The sequence below is a fragment of the Selaginella moellendorffii genome, unplaced genomic scaffold, assembly GCF_000143415.4.
Source record: "Selaginella moellendorffii unplaced genomic scaffold, v1.0 SELMOscaffold_0, whole genome shotgun sequence".
NCBI classification, from domain to species: Eukaryota; Viridiplantae; Streptophyta; class Lycopodiopsida; order Selaginellales; family Selaginellaceae; genus Selaginella; species Selaginella moellendorffii.
Genome location: NW_003314261.1, coordinates 4,840,062 through 4,857,786, shown reverse-complemented (window position 1 = coordinate 4,857,786; position 17,725 = coordinate 4,840,062). Strand labels below are relative to the sequence as shown.

The 17,725-nt window shown below is 48.8% G+C and overlaps 7 protein-coding genes across 10 annotated transcripts; 5 read left to right on the top strand and 2 right to left on the bottom strand.

The window, feature by feature from the left end:
- Positions 1–125: 125 nt before the first annotated feature.
- Positions 126–792, top strand: LOC9632510. Its single transcript, XM_002961105.2, has 2 exons — positions 126–566; positions 631–792. Exon 1 carries the CDS (start codon positions 153–155, stop codon positions 561–563), a length of 411 nt encoding a protein of 136 aa, XP_002961151.1. The 5' UTR covers positions 126–152; the 3' UTR covers positions 564–566; positions 631–792.
- Positions 184–2,626, bottom strand: LOC9642244 (transcription factor BOA). 2 transcript variants are annotated; one of them, XM_024676981.1, is made up of 9 exons: positions 2,428–2,626; positions 2,237–2,374; positions 2,033–2,113; positions 1,813–1,984; positions 1,547–1,759; positions 1,358–1,498; positions 1,133–1,314; positions 576–1,081; positions 184–516 (listed from the first exon to the last, which is right to left on the bottom strand). In XM_024676981.1, the coding sequence occupies exons 5-8, from the start codon at positions 1,604–1,606 to the stop codon at positions 865–867; spliced, it is 600 nt and encodes a 199-aa protein (XP_024532749.1). In that variant the 5' UTR covers positions 1,607–1,759; positions 1,813–1,984; positions 2,033–2,113; positions 2,237–2,374; positions 2,428–2,626; the 3' UTR covers positions 184–516; positions 576–864. The 2 variants fall into 2 exon arrangements, with proteins under 2 accessions (XP_024532749.1, XP_024532755.1); XM_024676987.1 differs by having other exon boundaries at positions 269–516; positions 2,168–2,374.
- Positions 2,627–2,714: 88 nt separating this feature from the next.
- On the top strand, positions 2,715–3,652 carry LOC9632509 (60S ribosomal protein L18a). The gene is made up of 4 exons (XM_002961104.2): positions 2,715–2,817; positions 2,877–2,992; positions 3,062–3,125; positions 3,195–3,652. Exons 1-4 carry the CDS (start codon positions 2,806–2,808, stop codon positions 3,534–3,536), a joined length of 534 nt encoding a protein of 177 aa, XP_002961150.1. The 5' UTR covers positions 2,715–2,805; the 3' UTR covers positions 3,537–3,652.
- A 99-nt stretch (positions 3,653–3,751) lies between these two features.
- Positions 3,752–4,572, bottom strand: LOC9632508. Its single transcript, XM_024677000.1, has one exon. It carries the CDS (start codon positions 4,499–4,501, stop codon positions 3,998–4,000), a length of 504 nt encoding a protein of 167 aa, XP_024532768.1. The 5' UTR covers positions 4,502–4,572; the 3' UTR covers positions 3,752–3,997.
- A 168-nt stretch (positions 4,573–4,740) lies between these two features.
- Positions 4,741–7,136, top strand: LOC9642243 (ferrochelatase-2, chloroplastic). 3 transcript variants are annotated; one of them, XM_024676946.1, is made up of 11 exons: positions 4,742–4,910; positions 4,961–5,024; positions 5,168–5,420; positions 5,518–5,663; positions 5,715–5,814; positions 5,867–5,970; positions 6,016–6,142; positions 6,194–6,346; positions 6,410–6,510; positions 6,567–6,768; positions 6,839–7,136. In XM_024676946.1, the coding sequence occupies exons 1-11, from the start codon at positions 4,877–4,879 to the stop codon at positions 7,055–7,057; spliced, it is 1,503 nt and encodes a 500-aa protein (XP_024532714.1). In that variant the 5' UTR covers positions 4,742–4,876; the 3' UTR covers positions 7,058–7,136. The 3 variants fall into 3 exon arrangements, with proteins under 3 accessions (XP_024532710.1, XP_024532714.1, XP_002961149.2); XM_024676942.1 differs by having other exon boundaries at positions 4,741–4,910; positions 5,518–5,661; positions 5,713–5,814; positions 6,016–6,346; XM_002961103.2 differs by having other exon boundaries at positions 5,518–5,814.
- A 14-nt stretch (positions 7,137–7,150) lies between these two features.
- On the top strand, positions 7,151–8,836 carry LOC9642242 (pentatricopeptide repeat-containing protein At1g56690, mitochondrial). The gene has a single exon (XM_002961102.2). It carries the CDS (start codon positions 7,151–7,153, stop codon positions 8,834–8,836), a length of 1,686 nt encoding a protein of 561 aa, XP_002961148.2.
- Positions 8,837–13,872: 5,036 nt separating this feature from the next.
- On the top strand, positions 13,873–16,099 carry LOC112347549. The gene is made up of 4 exons (XM_024678626.1): positions 13,873–14,107; positions 14,894–15,148; positions 15,279–15,712; positions 15,812–16,099. The coding sequence occupies exons 1-4, from the start codon at positions 13,873–13,875 to the stop codon at positions 16,097–16,099; spliced, it is 1,212 nt and encodes a 403-aa protein (XP_024534394.1).
- Positions 16,100–17,725: the final 1,626 nt, after the last annotated feature.

Below are 17,725 nucleotides of genomic sequence, written 5' to 3'. Positions count from 1 at the left end.
GCGAGTCAAACAAGGATAGCGGGATCGTCTAGAAAAACTTACGCTCTCTTCGAGGTAAGAGACAAGCCCCTTTGTCTGCGGCTCTCCAGCCTATCTCACTCGCTACTCAGCAGGCCGAGCTAGCTAGCCTGCATCGAAAAACAAGGAGCACGATGAATCACATGACGAGATGGTTCGCTACGCTGCTGGGAATGTTTACCGTCAAGAGAATTTCTAGCAAGGAGTTAGCAGACTCGGAGGATTCGCTCGACAGGTCTGGCTCGCTCTCTGGCAGCGAAGGATGTTTAACTCCAAGGGCCTTGGCCAAGCTCAAGTGGTTGTCAAAGCGCAAGGAAGCCAAGCGCAAAGCTGCTCTTTTGCGCGTGGAGCAGCAGTACAGGAAGCAGGACGATATGTTCTGGGAGAACACGGGAGCCGTGTGGCAGAGAACGATTCTCACGGGCGAGAAGTGCGAGCCTCCGGATTTCTCTGGCCTCATCCTGTATGACGAGAGAGGAAATAGAGTGCCCGAGTATCCTGCAAAGTCACCCAGAGCAGGATCAGGAGCGGGATCACTCTTCTAGGAGGTAAGCTACCTGCTGTAATGTCTCGGTTTCAGTTTCATATGATTTAACTGGACTCTTCTCGCAGGTACTCGACTCCTGCAAACACCAAAGGATTAAAACAAAGATCAAGCACTAGTTTTAGCTACCTGTAGTTGCAGCTCAGAAGAGAGTGCGTCTTCCCAGTCTGTTCTCGAAGTCAAGAGTCTGACTAGTTCAGCTATCCAATATTGAAAGTCCAAGTTCGGCTTACGGGATGTTTGGATGATCCATCAGCTACTCCGCTGAAGAGCCCACCATACAGCCTGCCCTCGTTGAATCTTCACTTAGCTCTTTGAGCCAGTTTCCTGAGTTCTTCGATTAGACCCGCGATCATCGGAGGCTTAAGTCCCATCGGTAAAGATAGTTTAGACCTTACACGCGATTCATCTTTGTTTGCGTTTCTTGACTGCAAATTCAGAGAAAACAAGTCGGTGCTTAAAAACAACACATACATGCTTTGCAGGTGGACCCGTTGTCTGCCATGCGGAAATGGAATTCTGCAAAAACTAGAATCAGGCACCCATACTGAAAAGGAACTCTACGAGTACCTGGTGCAAAGGCTTTGGAGGTGGCCAACCTTGAGCAGGGAGTCCCCATACATGGCCAGGCACGTAGAAGGAATGGATGGAGAAGGTTGGATGTGTAGACAATCGCGTTTATTCAGCGGCTCTAAGCTTGAGCACTTCTGTTTCGATTCAGCGCGCTTGCGCTTCCTCTGAGCACGATACTTCTGAAAATAGTGTTTACACAAGCATACAATGATGTTCTTGTACCTGTAAGTGACTGGCAACATTATGGCGTGTGAGGGACTCAACACCCATGATTTCCAGAATTCGAGATGGAATCGCTTTCTCCAAGCCGAGTTCCTCTACAGTTTGAACAAACAACCGGTGAAGATCTGGGTTCCAATCAACCTGAGAAGAAACATCGTCAAGTGCATAAGAGAGAAGAGGCGTTCTTACCTTTGTTTTTTTCGTTGTTAAAGATCGTTCTTTTTTGCGACAGTTTTCTACACGTTGCATGTGTTGCTCTTGTTGAGCGGCATCGACGGTTCCGCTATGGTCAGATGCTGACCTTTGTATGGACTCCAGCTCGTCATCCAGCGTCACTTCGTCATTGCTAGAAGTCAGCTGACCATTCACGCTCTCGCCAGCATACGATTTTATTTCCCATTGCTTCTTCTCATACATGACAATCAGCCTCACGAGTAAAAACTCCAAAACACTACCTGAGATATTGTTACTTTGAGATGTAACTAGAGTGGGAATGCTGTCAGATGTTGCGTTAGATGATTGTTCTAGTTGTGTCTTGGATTGATCTTCAGTTGTAGAAGTATGTTTTGTAGAGATTGTTGGTTCATCGATTGGATGAAGATGGACTCGGCTCTGCTCCTTCAAAGCCTGGAAATTTACTTAGCTGATTGAAGAAACAAAACATACATTTTGTACCTTTCTTGCTACATGCTGCCAAAGATTTTTGAGTGTTTCGTCGTCAATAGTTCGTTTTCAAAGAAAGCCAGCAGCACCAGCCTGTTTAAAAAACTTTGCGATAGGAAAATCCACTTTCAGAAACATAAACCTTACAGCAATGCCTTGCATCGTGATCGCCATATCCTCTATGCTAGAAACCACTGCCAAATGCTTAAAACTCACAAATTATAGGTACACATCGTGGTGTAGAGAGGATTTCAAGGCCTTTGATGTTCTTGCTCCCCAGCAAAGCTGTATGAAACGAGCATGGCTCCATTTGTAATGCTTCACGAACAGAGTCTCCATTCACAAACGTTGTCACTGCCAACATTGTAAAGAAAATTCCCAGAGAGCTCTTAAACGATCGATCTTACCGCAGTAGTGAAAGATCTCGAGCTTAAGCTTGATCTCTCCCAGAAAATGAGGATCATCGTCCGCAGCAAGGACGCGACAAACTCGAGGAAAGCCCTTCCACAGGATTTTCCCTACAAAACGCAACGATCAGATCGATCCAGACCGCAAGAATGCCGCCCGGCAGCCGATCCAGAGGATTGCGCAAGAATCCGCCACTGGGCATAGGTTCCAAAATCTAAACCCTGAGCTAAATCACGGCCACGAAAGGTATCGAACCGCGGACGCGTCTCCGATGCCGTCCGTGTTAGGGCAAATCAATCGGACGGCTTTCCACGCCTAGGGTTTAGAGGGTCTTCGCATTTGGGCGGCTGCGGGAGAAAGAGGCGAGGCGCGGCGCGATGAAGTTCCGGGTAAGAATTCGCAGCTCGAGCGCTCGATCCATCGATTGATCCCTCCCATTGTCTCGCAGTTTCATCAGTACCAGGTGGTCGGGAGAGCTACTCCCACTCCCGACAATGAGCACCCAAAGATGTACCGGATGAAGCTCTGGGCCGGCGACGAAGTGCGCGCCAAGTCCAAATTCTGGTGAGTGGAGTCGATTGGATCGATCGATCCATTTCCATTTTCTCTCGATTTACCTTTCTTTCACTCTAGGTACTTCCTTCGCAAGCTCAAGAAGGTGAAGAAGTCTCACGGCCAGATCCTCGCTATCAACGAGGTAAAGTTCTTTCTTTTTCTTTCTTTTCTCGAGCCTTACAAGTGAGAACTTTGGAACTTCGTGACACAGATTTTCGAGAAGAACCCGACCACGATCAAGAACTATGGCATCTGGGTGAGGTACCAGAGCCGGACGGGGTACCACAACATGTACAAGGAGTACCGCGACATCACCTTGAACGGCGCGGTGGAGCAAATGTATGACGAGATGGCGTCGCGGCACCGCGTCCGATTCCCCTGCATCCAGATCATCAAGACGGCGAGCGTCCCGGACAGTGCTTGCAAGCGCGAGAACACCAAGCAGTTCCACAGCTCGGAGATCAAGTTCCCGCTCATGAACCGGAAGATCCGCGCGCCCAGCCGGAAGCTCAAGACGACGTTCAAGGCCAAGAGGCCAAACACTTTTGCCTAGACGCGCGCGAGAGAGAAAGGTTTGCACGATCTTGTTTGTGCTGATCAAAGCCTGCGAGGTTTTCTTTTGTCTTTCCACCCAAGAACTTCAATGAAGGGACTATGATCTTTCAGCCATCTTGTACTACAGATTAAGAGCATTGAGTGAAGATGGAACAAGTCAAAGTTTGTGGGGTTTGGAAGAATAAAGTTGAAAATGACGGTGAGCTTTTTGCCTGTTTGGATCTGATTTCGATATTTTTACAAAGTAAAACCTTAGAACGTAGTGTTGATCTTGAGTGATTTTGTGGTGTTCTTGTTTGTTGCATGAAGTAGAAAAGTACCAAGATTTTTTGTTTTTTTATCCTTGATCTTGATGGATGATTTTTTGGTACCACGCAACAGCTTTTTTTCCATTTTTGTTTCTTCCCAATCTACAAAGGTACAATGATCTATCAATGCAAGCTAACTATTCCATCAATCTCACGCAAAACTCTCCACAGCCGGCTTGGACCACATCACCAGCAATCTCTCCAAGCCTCCTCCATTCTTCCCGAGCTTTTGATCTCCAGAGCTCTTGAGCAGCGATCCTTGATCCTGGCGATGGATCGTCTCTCGCGGGCGATCCCCATTGCTGGCGTAGAGCTCGAGCTTCGCCTGCGCCTCCTCCAGTCTCCGCTCCACCGCCGCAAATTCCTCCGCCAAGCGCTGGAGATCTCGCGAGTGAGCCGATCGCTCCATCTCCAATTGCTCCTTGTGGGCTCGGCTCTGCTCCATGTACTCCACCTCCAGCTGCCCCAGCTGCGCGCACAGACGCTCCTCCGCCTCCTCCAGCTTCCGCTCCTCGATCCTCATGAGATCGATCTTCTTCCACAGCGATTCCTCGCGCGCCCTGCTCGATGCCAGCGCCCTCTCCAGCTTCTGATTCCTCTCCGCCACCGATCGCAGCTCTTCCGTGAGCGCGATCTCTCTCTCTGCCATTGCCATTTCGCTCTGCGATGGAATCGATGTGTAAGAATAGCAGAGTTTCTACGCGCAAACCAAGGTCCTATTTATTGGGAACCAACCTGAGATCTTCCGTTCTGGAAAACGCGCGCGTTCAACGGTCCTGATTGACTGGAGAAGTTTCGCGCCACAAGCCAGTCTAGGTTCAATGAACCTTCTTGTTTACCAAACTTTAACTGGGTAAAGAATGTGATTTCATCTCTCTCGATTGTCAACCTTGCGTTGCATTTGGGGCTCCCGCTTTGCCACGTCAGCGGCCCAGGATTTTAGGGTTTGCCGTGGCGAGCAGCGCCAATGCCGCGCTAGGGCGGGCGGCGAGCTCACATTCTTGTGGACGCGCGCTGGACTGCGGTGGCGATGCAGCAGCAGATAGAATTCGCGATTCATCCATGTAAGTTTTGGGGGGATTTCTGGAAATTATATAGCTGCTCCGCTGTTCAGGCGAGAGACCACGGCAGTGGAATCGCATTGGTGAGGTGTCTTGCAGGCGTCAGGCAAAGGCCGGGTATGTGTTCTTCCAAAGCGTGAACTGTGCCTCGCGTGTATTGAAAGCTTCTTCTTCTTTGGATTGTGACTGTGTCCTTGCCACGTTTGTTTGAGTTTTGTTTCTTCCGATGGTATTGATGAATTCTTTTTGTGGATCTATAGGCCAAGTGTGCTGATCTTGGGAGACCACGCATGCAAATACGGATCTTTGTCTCAAGCTTCCAGACGGTCACAAAAGAGCGCATGGAAGCTTATGACGAAGGCAACTGTGGATGTGGGACCTTTGATGAGTGAAACTCGGCAACCTTTGGCGCTCCCACAGGACGAGAAAGTGGGAGTTTTGCTTCTGAACCTTGGAGGACCCGACTCCCTCGAAGACGTGCAACCCTTTCTTTTTAATCTTTTCTCCGATCCTGTGAGTTTAACATCTTTCTCTTTTCATTTGTTTTACTTCCCTTTGTGTTTCCTTGATTTTATTTTCGCGTACTTTCTAACAACATTAAGTATTTCAGGACATCATCCGGCTGCCTCGACTGTTTCGGTTCCTCCAGAAACCACTTGCGGAGTTTATTTCGGCAGCTCGGGCTCCCAAGAGTGCCGAAGGATATGCGTCTATCGGTGGAGGTTCTCCGTTGAGAAGAATAACTGAAGAACAGGCAAGGCTTGATCCACGCATTCTTTTAGTTACAGTATTTAGTTTCTCACAGGCCAGGGCTCTCCAAAAATCTTTGGAGACCAAGCATTTGCCTGCAACGGTATATGTTGGGATGCGATACTGGCATCCTTTCACGGAAGAAGCCATTGAACAGGTTAGCCGAAATTCTTCTTATATATCTCGTTTAAATTGTAGCTTATGTGCAGATAAAGAAGGATAGAATAACGAGGCTTGTCGTTCTACCACTCTACCCGCAGTTTTCCATTTCCACAAGCGGTTCGAGTTTGCGCCTTCTAGAAAGCATCTTTAGGTACCACGATCGTTGCTCGTAGTTTGAGGCTTAACTTGATTGCAGGTCGGATGAGTATTTAGTCAACATGCAACACACTGTTATTCCTTCGTGGTACCAGAGGGAAGGATATGTAAAAGCTATGGCGTCTCTCATAGAAAAGGAGTTTTCCAAGTTTCCGAATCCTGAGGACGTAAGGGAGCTCTTTGCTTGCGTTCTCAAAGTTTTACGTTTCTGCTTGCAGGTCCATATCTTTTTTAGTGCTCATGGAGTTCCGGTGGCGTATGTAGAAGAAGCCGGGGATCCATACAAAGCGGAAATGGAAGAATGTGTCGACTTGATCATGTCTGAGTTGCGGAGCAGGGGTGTGAAGAACGTTCACTCCTTGGCATATCAGGTATTTATCTCACTTTGATGTTTCTCTTTTGTTTTTCATTTTGTGGTTGTTTTCATATACCAGAGCCGCGTTGGTCCTGTCGAATGGCTAAAGCCATACACAGATGTGAAGATAAAAGAGCTTGGTCAGAACGGTATTAAGAGCCTTTTGGCAGTTCCAATCAGGTTTGTATAAATCTTTTGTGAACAAGAAAGACCAACTTTTCTTGCAATGCATGCAGTTTTGTCAGCGAGCACATCGAGACATTGGAGGAGATCGACATGGAATACAAAGAGCTTGCGCTGGAGTCGGGAATAGTCCACTGGGGTCGAGTTCCGGCGCTCAACTGCGATTCCACATTCATCACAGACTTGGCAGACGCAGTGATCGAAGCACTACCTTACGTCGGAGCAATGGCTGTATCGAACTTGGAAGCGCGACAGGTTTGCTACTCCTTATAAGTTTGTTCTCAGTTTTCATCTCGCTCTCTCTCTCTCTCTCTCTCTCTCTCAGGCGCTCGTTCCTCTCGGAAGCGTAGGAGAGTTACTCGCAACGTATGATACACAACGGAGGGAACTTCCAGCTCCAGTAGCAGTCTGGGAATGGGGCTGGACAAAGAGCGCCGAGACTTGGAACGGAAGGGTGGCGATGCTAGCAGTCCTTGTGCTGCTCGTCCTGGAGATAGCGTCGGGGAAAGGCCTGCTACACCAGTGGGGGATCTTGCCATCGTAGATAAGTGGTAGAACCAGGAAGCTCGGGGTTCTGGACTAGCTTGTATATAATAGAGAATCATCCGGGGTTTATAGCGGCAGAGAAGCAAAGAAGATGGTCCGGGTCTCACTCTCCAGGCTTTTACACTTTCGATCGCTGCTGCGAGCTGTGGCTGGTGACTACAAAGAGGGAAGCTTGTCCGAGGCTGTGGAATTCATCGCGAGATCCGATCGAGGGAGCAGCAAGGATGCTTACTACTTCCTCCTGCGACGATGTATCAAAGAGAAAGGTCTCGAGGAGGGCCGCCGGCTCCAGGGACTGATCAGAAAGAGGCGATACGACCACGATGGCTTCCTGGGCAATCTCCTGATCAAGCTCTTCGGCGTTTGCAACAGCACCGAGGAAGCGCGCTACGCGTATGACACTCTGCCGACTAGTAACAGCATGATTGCGCTCAACAACATGCTGGAGGCTTACATTGTGAACGGGAGGATCGAGGAGGCCAGGGAGTTCTTCGATGGTGCTGCGAAGAGGGACGTCAAGACTTGGAACATCATGCTCTCGGCGTATACCCAGAGAGGGCTCATGGACGAGGCCAAGGAGCTGTTCAAGCTGGCGAAGGATCCGGCAGTGGACCTCTGGGTGACGATGATCGAGGGGTATGCGCGTGCCGGGATGCCGCAGAGGGCGTTCACGATCTTCCGAGCTTCGCCCGGGCACGAGAGAGTGTGGGGAGCTATGATCGCAGCATTTGCCGAGAGCGGGGATCTTGCGACGGCGAAGGAGATGGTGCACAGGATGAAGAACCCGAGTGTGGCTTCTTGCACGCCGCTGTTCGAGGCTTACCTCAAGGCTGGAGAGATCAGCGACGCGCAGGACGTGTTCAACAAGATGTCTACTTCGTACGAGGCTCCGTGGACGACGCTGCTCATGGCTTACCTCGATCGGGCGATGTTCTCTGAAGCGAAGCGCATCTTCAAGCTCATGCCCAACAGGGATCCGGTCGCGTGGAACGCGATGATCCGTGCTCACTCTTTGCATGGAGAGATCGAGGAGGCTAGGATTCTGTTCGAGGGAATGGGAGCGCAGCGGAACTTGGAGTCGTGGAACACGATCATGGCGGCCTACAACAGGAACGGACAGGCAGGGGACACGTACAAGATCTTCAAGGGGATGATCCAGAGATATGTCAAGCCGGACAAGAACTCGTTCCTCACGGTCATGGAGTCGTGCACCAATTTGGACGATGCTGGGAAGATTGCGAAGGAGTTTCGGTGGAGCTCTTGCCTCAGAGATCTGGAGCTGAACAACTTGCTTCTCAAGACGTTCTTGAGGCTGGGGTCTCTCGAGGAGGCAACCTCGGTTTTCCATTCGATAGAGGAGAAGAACTTGGAGTCGTGGAGTTTGATGGTGTCTGGATTGGCCACGAAGGGGAAGTATGCAGCGGCTGTGAGTTTGCTCTCCAACATGGTGCTCAGGGGTGTGATGCCGGACAACGGCATCTTTACGAGCATGGTATCCGCGTGCAGGTCTCTAGGCCGGACTGACGAAGCTGCAAGCTATCTCCGATCCATGGTCGCAGACTTTGAGGTGTATCCGGTCCTGGAAGATTATCTCTGTGTGATGGAGCTTCTCAAGCCCAAGCAAGCGGAAGAGCTGCTCAACTGCATGCCTTTCGAGCCGGACTACGACGTGTGGAAGACTTTTCTTGGGGTTTGCCAGAGGGCCGGGGACAAGGAGCTCACTGAGATGGCCGAGAAAGCTCTGCGACGGCTGTGTCCTATCGCAGTCTGTGTATGATATGGTTTCCGCCCTCGAGATTGCCAAGATCTATGCGAGAGCTCCCCCGCCCGGTGAACCCGATGCCTCGGCCCGGGGCGTTTTGCGCATCGATCGCCGATCCGCCCACGCTCTTTCGCAATTGCTCCAATGCTCATGACGTTATATCTGTACGGGTTTTCTTGGTCGTCCCAAGTTCATTATATTAAAGGGCTCCTTGGCTTCTTCAAGATGCTCGAAATTACGATCTTGATCATCACATTCAATTGTGGACAGCGCATCAACTGTGGCCGGATTTATTCTCAATAGATATCGCTTTCACAGCAGACATAAGCATAAACAAAGATTTCGTCCCAAAGGCTCTCTCTTCGACTGTATACATTGTGTACTTACGGAGCCAACTTGTTCAAGACGGGCTCCAAATCCTCGAGCTCCGCAGCAGCATGATCCTTGAATTCCTTCACCCGGATCTCGTGCAGAGCACGGAGTCTCCGCGGGTTTTCCAGCACTTGCTCTTCCGGCAGCACATCTCCAACCCTCGCCCTCTTGAAAGGATTTGGCTTGATCCTCTCCTCCCCTTACTCGAGCCCGGAACGCAGAACGCTTGAGGAAGGTGGTGGAGGCGAGGATGGAACACGGTCAGCACTGGAATCCATAGCCACCGCAACGATGCTCGGAGAAAAAGAACTTAATAGCCTCCAACTTAAGTGCGTCCGGTCGATGAGCAATCCAGCCACCTTGCCGATGAGCTCTTCGTCCCCGAACCAGAACACATTCTCCACAAAATCCCTGGCCACGGGAATCACACTGGAATGGTAGCCACTCGCCAGCCGATTATACTCATCTCGAGCGCGCTCTTCTGCAAAATCGAAGTGCTCTTCCGGAGAACCAAATTTAAAGTGCTCAGTCGTGGAATCGAAGTCTGGTCGAGGAGCATTTGCCTGCAAGTAAGAAGCATACAACCCAGCAACACAAGGCTGTTACTGCGCCATTCTCTTTCACGCCTAGCAAACCGGCCGTGCTTCTTATCACTGTCAATGCATTATTCATCACCTTCTTCTTCACCCAGAATACGGACTTTGTAGTGTTCATCGATAACTTTCCCCATGAAACCATGAACGGCAGTACTAGCATTTCATTGTAGCTGCCTTTGTGGTCCAGTCTGAGTTCCTCTTCCAGATCCACCAGCAGCTGCTTTTCCACCTTGCTTGCGAGCTGCAGCAAGCCATACGCCGCAAGCTTTGAGATCAACTTCACGACACTTAAATTTCTTGTTTCGTTCGTCGGTTCTTTACGAGAAACGATTTCTGAAGCTGTAAGATTGTGTAAACACCAATTTGAAATACTATATACTGTCCATGAACGTTGAAGATGGTTGCACCACGATGGACGTTTTAGCCTGAGTTTCTCTTGCTTCCAAATCCGTTGATGTTAGCTTGTCCACTCGAGCCTCTACGAGTTGGCGGTACTTGTGGCTGCGATGCACTGCCAATGCAACGCACTCCAGCGGGGCTTCTGAGACGATCTCCGGGGAGTGTCGAGAAAGAATTCTAACAGCTTCCCTAAATTGTCAGGATATTCCTTGACAGATTTCATGAGCATTCTCGCCAGCTCGATCGCTCCATGCTCATACGCTGCGGACTTGAGCTTGCCCACCAAATTCTCATCTCCATGATCAAACATCTCGTCCTTCCCGAGGCACAAGTCCAAAACCAGTTCAGGCTAGTTCACCAGCAATTTGTGCACCTCTTCCTTTGCATTCTCAACAGTGGCAGCGTCTTTCACGAGCCCAACCACAATCGTGCTGTGGACGGGACTCAAACAATTCGAGAGAATAACCACACAGCGTTTGCTCTTGGGCGAGGCCACCAGCACTGCTACGTGATAGAAGTACTCGGAAATTCCCGTCGTTCCCCCCGGTAGCCTTCATTGTCAAATTTTTCCTTATCGTAGAAGTTGTTAAACGGCTCTTACCACCAGCGCATCTCAATACGTCTTCTTCAACATTGATCTGACATCTTCCAAATTCCACACAGTGATCCTCGGTTGAGACCCAGTTCTCGATCCAGTGCTCGTCATCAATATCACATCATCATCGACCTTTTCAAGCTTGGTAAGCGTGCAGAGATGGAGGTCCGGGAAATCACACCCCCGGATCGAAGTGCAGCCACCACGCGGTCGTGTCCCTTAAGCCCAGAAAAGCGCAAGCTCTTGCTCGAGTACTTGTGGCAGAGCGGGATCACCATCTTTGCTCGAAGACCTTCACAGCGGGAGGGCATCAAAGACTGGACGCGGGGCAGTGATGATATGTAAAAAGCACTATCATCCACACCCAGGAACTTGGTGTTCTTCCTCACCAAACAAAACACCAGGCACAGCCTCGATCCACTCGTCACCTCGTCAAGCTTATGCTCGCAATCACAAAAAAAAAAGTGGTGTAGAAGTAGCCGCTGGGGGATTGGAATTCGAAGGCCTTGGAACAGCCCAAGTGCTGGACGGTGAGACCTCATGCGCATCATCAATCAAGCTCATGCTCAGGATCCGGTCGCGTGGAACGCGATGATCCAGGCTCACCCCTTTGATGGAGAATCTTGGAGTCCTGGAACAATAGGAACGGACAGGACAACGACATCTTTACGAGCATGGTACGATCGCTGGTCGCAGACCTCAATGTGGATCCGGTCCTGGAAGATTACCTGTGCGTGATGCAGCTTCTCAAGCCCAAGCAAGTGGAAGAGCTACTGCTCTCCGACGGCTGTATATCGCAGTCAGAGAATATGATTTCCTGATGGTACACGAACCGAAAGAAACTTCTAAACTTCTTACGATTTTTCTTCCAGCAATCTAAAACCGAGATCCATGTTGTTGTGATATCCCCATCTTGCAATCCCATCCAAACTTTGATTGTTTTTGCGCTCGAAAACCAGCTTCCCCAACACATATTATATGCACTCGTGGACGTTGCCGATTGCCGGCTACGAGGAGAATCTCAAAGAAAACTTTCCACAAGAAGATATTTCCTTCATTTGTTTCATACTCTAAACAGAAACACCATCCATCAAACTCGAAAAAGCCCGTGTGTGATTTCACGGAGGAGAAAATGCGAAAGGATCAAGATGCCAAACAAACATGACCGTAAATCGTAAAACCAACATATCAAGCTAGTTTTTACTGCCTTACGGAACCAGCTTGTTCAAGACGAGCCCCAAATCATTGAGCTCGGCGGCAGCATGATCTTTGAATTCCTCCACGCGGATCTCCCACAGAGCACGGAGCCTCCGCGGATTTTCCAGCACTTGATCCTCCGGCAGCACACCTCCAATCCTCGCCCTCCTGAATGGATTCGACGTCATCCTCTCCCCTCCATACTCGAGCCCGGAACGCAAGTGATCCATCCTCGCCTCCACCACATTCCTCAAAGCGTTCCTCTCGGCAGCAGTGGAATCCATAGCCACCGCAACAATACTCTGGGGAGGAATTTAGTAGCTTCGAAGTTAAGTGCGTCCGGTCCATGAGCAATCCGGCCACCTTGCCAATGAGCTCTTCGTCCCCAAACCACAACACATTCTCCACAAACTCCCTGGCCCTGGTAATCACACCGGAGTCGCAGACTGTTGCTAGCTGATTATACTCATCTCGAGCGTACTCTTCCGCAGCATTAAAGTGATCTTCTGCAGAACCGAAGTGGCTCTTTATGGAATGAAAGTATTTGTTGGTGGAACTAATTTCTTCTTGACCATTCTCTTGCAAGCCTGCTTGCAAGTAAGAAGCACACAGCCCAGCAAACAAGGCTCTCAGGGGGCCCCTCTCTTTCACACCGAGCAAAGTGGCCGCGCTCCTCATCAGTGACAATGCATCAATCAGTTCAAACATGATGCTCTCTTTTGTGAGAATGGTCTTTGCACTGTTCACAGACAATTTTCCCCATGAAACCATGAACAGCAGTACTTGTTACATGACACACCTTGCCACATAGACATTAGGGTTTTCCTGTTCTGTCCACTAGCGCGGTGTGCTTTGATCCCGACTTGTCTCATGGTATCGGAGCTAGGATAACACTATGGAAGGATCCATCTATGAGTTTGATGGAGAAGGGTTTGAGGGATTCAAGATCCATCTTGAATCTTATCTCTTGTTTCATGGGTTGTTGGGGATTGTAGATGGGATAGAGTCATCACCAGCTCTAGGCTCTGGCACTGTTGAGGTGCGTGATTGGAACCTTTGGGATTCCAAGGCTAGAGGGAGTATTGTGATGTGCTTGTCCTCAAATTTCCAAAATCCACTATAGCAAAGCTTTGGAAGTTGGCATGCCCAAATGCCACGGAATTTTGCTCTTTCTGGGCATTTGCAGCTATATGTGGTTTTGCCACCTTGGCATCACCAGAAGACTACGAAGCATACACAGCCTATGGCATTTGAGCTCTCTCGCTTTGCATGGCCTCAATATTGCGAAGACTCCTCATGGCATCTGCCCAAATCATCCCTAGTTGGAGAAGTAGGCTTTCAATTGCATTCTTCCAACTGTAAGTAACTAAAGGGAACGACTTGAAAAACAATCCATATAGAGGGAAAGGGCCCATGAATAAAAGTGCACTTTTTCTAATCGGTTAAGGGTTTTGGGATATTTGGTGGGTTTGAATAGTACTAGGCTGAGTGACCTCTCGGGAAGTCCAAACTCATGAGCTTACATCAGCTAGTTGGCAAAGACCTGTAAAGCTACAACCTCTACTACTCATCTGTGAGACAGTGCTTTGCCCCAGCAGCCGCAAGTTGTGTGAAGAAGCCCTGGAGCTTAGCAGTGAGTCTGGATGCTGCCAGTTTCCTCTAGCCTCAAGGAATCCATTTGTGAATGGATGTTGAAGACATCCATTGTAGTCGCAAGTTGTGTGAAGAAGCCCTAGAGCTTAGCAGTGTGAGTCTGGATGCTGCCAGTTTCCTCTAGCCTGAAGGAATCTATTTGTGAATGGATGTTGAAGACATCCATTTCACTCTTGGTGCCATAGGTGTTGCTCAGCTAGCCTAGACTTGCTAAGAATCAGTGTGCTCGTTGTTTGGAGATGGGCCACTGGGCTCAATATTGCCTTGCTCCCAAGCCTGTCAAGCGACTCAATCTGCTCGAGCGTGATGGAATCGCTACAGCAAATGAGGATGCTGAAGAGCTCTACAACGCAGAGGCAATTGCAGCACCAAGCCGGTGGCTCCTAGACTCTAGTTGTACTAATCTTATGGGCAATAAGAAGAGTCTTTTTGAGTGTTATCAACTGAGCATTGGAAAATATGGTGTTCATTTAGGTGACAATACCACTATCCCTATAGAAGGCATCAAACAATTTTGGCTCTCACTTGATCATGGGAGGACCATGGCCTTTGATGGTGCCATGCATGTTTCCACCTTGCGATGAAACTTAATGTCCGTCGCCAAAATATGTGATTAAAATGTAGTCTTTGATGAAAAGGGAGTTTCTTTGGTTGACTCTAGTGACTTTCATATGCTTGGTACACAATTGTTTCGTGGGTCACACATTAGGGACTTGTATGAGATTATTGCTACCAACCTGGTTTAGGCCTTTCAGACTATAGAGGCCGATTCTTGTGTGAAGCTTTGGCATAAGAGACTTGGTCATGTTCATCTTCAACAGATGAAATCCCAAGATATTGTTACTGGATTGGACTTTCAACGTATCCCATCTACATTTTGTGAAGCTTGCATTTTAGGCAAGCATCACCACCGGAATTTCTCACCGAGTAAGCATCAAGCACTTGGACTTCTAGATTTGGTCCATTCTGATCTTTGCGGCCCCATGGACGTGCCAAGTCACGATGGTGCAAGATATTTCTTCACATTCATTGATGATTATAGCCGTCGAACATGCATCCATTTCTTGATACGTAAGAGTGATGTAGTTGCTGCCTTTCAAATGTACAAGGCCTACGTTAAAAACATCCTTGGTTGAAAGATAAAAGCTCTTTGAGTTGATAGTGGTGGTGAATACCTCAACAATGAGCTTCGGGGCATCTGTCATGATGTAGGCATACGATTGCAAGCCACAGCCTGCTCCTAGCAAAATGGTGTTGCAGAAAGGAAGAATTGCACTCTTGTCAATGTTGCTTGCGCTTTGTTAGCTGATGCACATCTTGACAAGATGTTTTGGCAAGAGGCTATAGCCACCGCAATGCACGTACAAAATCACCTTGCCACAGTTGCTTTGGATGGAAAAACCCTTGAGGCATTTTGGATAGGTTCCACTCCTGATGTGTCCCACTTTTGGGTCTTCGGTTGTGCAGCATATGCACATACCCCTGATCAACTTCAGAAAAAGCTAGATCCCAAAAGTAAAAAATTCATCTTCGTGGGATATGCACAGGGCGATATTATCAGTAGAAAAGCTTACAAGTTGTTCTTGCATCTCTCTTGTAAGCATAGACGTCATGTTCAATGAAGATAACTTTCCCATGTGTACAGAGGCTCTTCAAGATCCTTCTTTCATTGCTGAGACTCAACTTGTTCCTTTGATCCCATTTATGGGAGATGGTCCACTCTTGCCTCTGCTTCAAGATCCTATTCCTGAGTTGCCACCAGAGATTCCACTGGGGAATCCTCCACTTCTGGACATGCTTGAACCAGCTGATGCTCCTCCAGTTGAGGATAGGCCTCCGACACCTCCACCACCTTGTCGCTGTCGTGGCATGCTTGATCTGATGCCAGTTCTTGATCACCCTTGGGAACGTCGGCCCTCGTTGAAAGTCCGGGAAAATGCTGAAGCAGATGCTGCAGAACTTGATGACATTTGTGGCCTTTTTTACGTCGGCATCCCCATGACCTATGATGAGGCCATCTCAGGACTTGAGGCTTCATCTTGGATGGAAGCTATTGTGGAAGAAGTTTCTTCCATTCAGGTTAACTGAACTTATGTTCCAGTTGATTTAGTGCCACTAGGATGACATGTCTTGGATCCAAAATGGATTTTTTCCAAGAAGTATGGGAAAAATGGTTAGGTTGTACATTATAAGGCACGGTTGGTTGTTCGCGGTTTTCACCAAGTCCATGGCCTTGACTACGATGAAACATTCTCACCGGTTGTAAAAATGGCTAGCCTCTATACTCTTTTTGCACTTGCAGCTGCTCGCAAATGGCAAGTCCACCATATGGACATCAAAACTACATTTTTGAATGGGGATTTGCAAGAGGACATCTATATGCATATACTTCCTGGTTTTGAGGATGATGTTGCCCTTGGTGGCCCTATATGGCAACTGCGGAAAGCTTTGTATGGCCTAAAATAGAGCTCCCGTATTTGGTATAAAAAATTTGATGCCACCCTACGTGCTCAAGGCTTTCATCGCTGTCATGCTGATCACAATGTGTATGTCAATGGTCATGCTGAGCACATGCTTATTGTGGCCCTCTCCATTGATGATTTGCTCATCATGGGTGATTACACCAATGCCATTGCTGCTCTAAAAGCTACTCTCAGCCAACAATTCCAGATGAAGGATCTTGGCCAAGTCTCCTACTTTCTTGGCTTTGAAGTCACACATGATCTTGAGTCCAGTGGCTACATGCTTAGCCAACAACGTAAAGTTGAAGTCTTGCTGGATTGGTTTGGTATGCATAATTGCCACCCCATCAAGACCCCGATGGTCGTTGGTGCTATCAACCTCATAGTTGAGTAGTCTGGTGAGCCTCTACCCACTGGGACTCCCTATCGGCATCTCATTGGTTGCCTCATATATTTGGCCCTAATGACTCGCCTCGACATCATATATATGACTATTGCCTTGAGTCAGTACAACACATCACCAACCACCATACATTGGCAAGCTGCCAAGTGTATTATGAGATACCTCCAAGGCACTATAGACTATGGCATTGCTTATTCAGGGGGTGATGCATCATTGACATGCTACACGGATGCTAATTTTGCCAACAACAAAGGTCATCGCTTGACTTCTGGCATTTGCCTTTCCTTCTCAGGAGGTGCCATCACGTGGGCCTCCAAGCAATAATCTATGGTGGCCCTTTCTAGTGCAGAAGCAGAGTACATTGCACTCACTACTAGTAGCAGGGATGTGGTCTGGGCTCAAGGGTTACTTGCTGAGCTGGGATGTTCACAAGCTAGCCCCACTACTTCTTGGTGTGACAACCGAAGCAGCATTGCCATGTCCAAGAACCCCGTCCACCATGCCTACTCAAAGCACATTGAAGTCCAATTTCACTACATGCATGAGTTGGTTGATGGTGGCACCTTGGCCGTCCAACATCTCAGGACACAGGACATGCCAGCCAATTTTCTCACCAAGCCATTGGGGCCACACCAGTTTCAGCTCCTACGCAACAGATTTGGTTTGGTGAGTGGCTTCAGTTTGGGGGGGAGTGTTACATGACACACCTCACCACGTAGACATTAGGGTTTTCCTGTTCTGTCCGCTAGCGCAGTGCGCTTTGATCCTGATTTGTCTCAGTACTAGCACCAGATTGTAGCGGCTACCGTATGCTTTGAGCTCCTCTTCCAGATCCATTGGCAGCTGATTCTCCACCTCGTTTGCAAGCTGCTTGGTAGTATCGAGTGAGCCATACTCCACAAGCTTGGAGATCAGCTTCACGACACTGGCCAGGAACTTTGCATGAACGTCGAAGATGGTTGCGTTCCGCTGTTCGACCAGGAGTTTGAGCTTCTCTGCTTGCAAATCCGTTGATATAAGCTTGTCCACTTGAGCATTGACAATCTGGCGGTACTCGCACTGCCAGTGCAAGGCACTCCAGTGGGGCCTCAGAGGCGATCTCCAAAGCCTCTGCTTTGCATGCTGGAGTGTCGAGGAAGAACTCCAATAGCTTCCCTAATTTGTCAGGATGTTTCTTGAGGGACTTGACATTTTTTATAAGCATTCTGGCCAGCTTGATCGCTCCAT

Bases quoted from the DNA above. Each gene is read 5' to 3' on its own strand.
- LOC9642242 (XM_002961102.2), top strand. From the start codon at position 7,151: ATGGTCCGGGTCTCACTCTCCAGGCTTTTACACTTTCGATCGCTGCTG.
- LOC9642243 (XM_024676942.1), top strand. From the start codon at position 4,877: ATGCAGCAGCAGATAGAATTCGCGATTCATCCAT. The intron at 4,911-4,960 runs GTAAGTTTTGGG...TCCGCTGTTCAG, and splicing joins AGAATTCGCGATTCATCCAT to GCGAGAGACCACGGCAGTGG. The intron at 6,769-6,838 runs GTTTGCTACTCC...TCTCTCTCTCAG, and splicing joins CGAACTTGGAAGCGCGACAG to GCGCTCGTTCCTCTCGGAAG.
- LOC9632508 (XM_024677000.1), bottom strand. From the start codon at position 4,501: ATGGCAATGGCAGAGAGAGAGATCGCGCTCACGGAAGAGCTGCGATCG.
- LOC112347549 (XM_024678626.1), top strand. From the start codon at position 13,873: ATGGGCCACTGGGCTCAATATTGCCTTGCTCCCAAGCCTGTCAAGCGA. The intron at 15,149-15,278 runs GTAAAAAATTCA...CCATGTGTACAG, and splicing joins GAAAAAGCTAGATCCCAAAA to AGGCTCTTCAAGATCCTTCT. The intron at 15,713-15,811 runs GTTAACTGAACT...AAAAATGGTTAG, and splicing joins AAGAAGTTTCTTCCATTCAG to GTTGTACATTATAAGGCACG.
- LOC9642244 (XM_024676981.1), bottom strand. From the start codon at position 1,606: ATGCAACGTGTAGAAAACTGTCGCAAAAAAGAACGATCTTTAACAACG. The intron at 1,499-1,546 runs GTAAGAACGCCT...GTTTCTTCTCAG, and splicing joins TAACAACGAAAAAAACAAAG to GTTGATTGGAACCCAGATCT. The intron at 1,082-1,132 runs GTACTCGTAGAG...TAGTTTTTGCAG, and splicing joins CTCCAAAGCCTTTGCACCAG to AATTCCATTTCCGCATGGCA.
- LOC9632509 (XM_002961104.2), top strand. The intron at 2,993-3,061 runs GTGAGTGGAGTC...CTTTCACTCTAG, and splicing joins CGCGCCAAGTCCAAATTCTG to GTACTTCCTTCGCAAGCTCA. The intron at 3,126-3,194 runs GTAAAGTTCTTT...TTCGTGACACAG, and splicing joins AGATCCTCGCTATCAACGAG to ATTTTCGAGAAGAACCCGAC.
- LOC9632510 (XM_002961105.2), top strand. From the start codon at position 153: ATGAATCACATGACGAGATGGTTCGCTACGCTGCTGGGAATGTTTACC.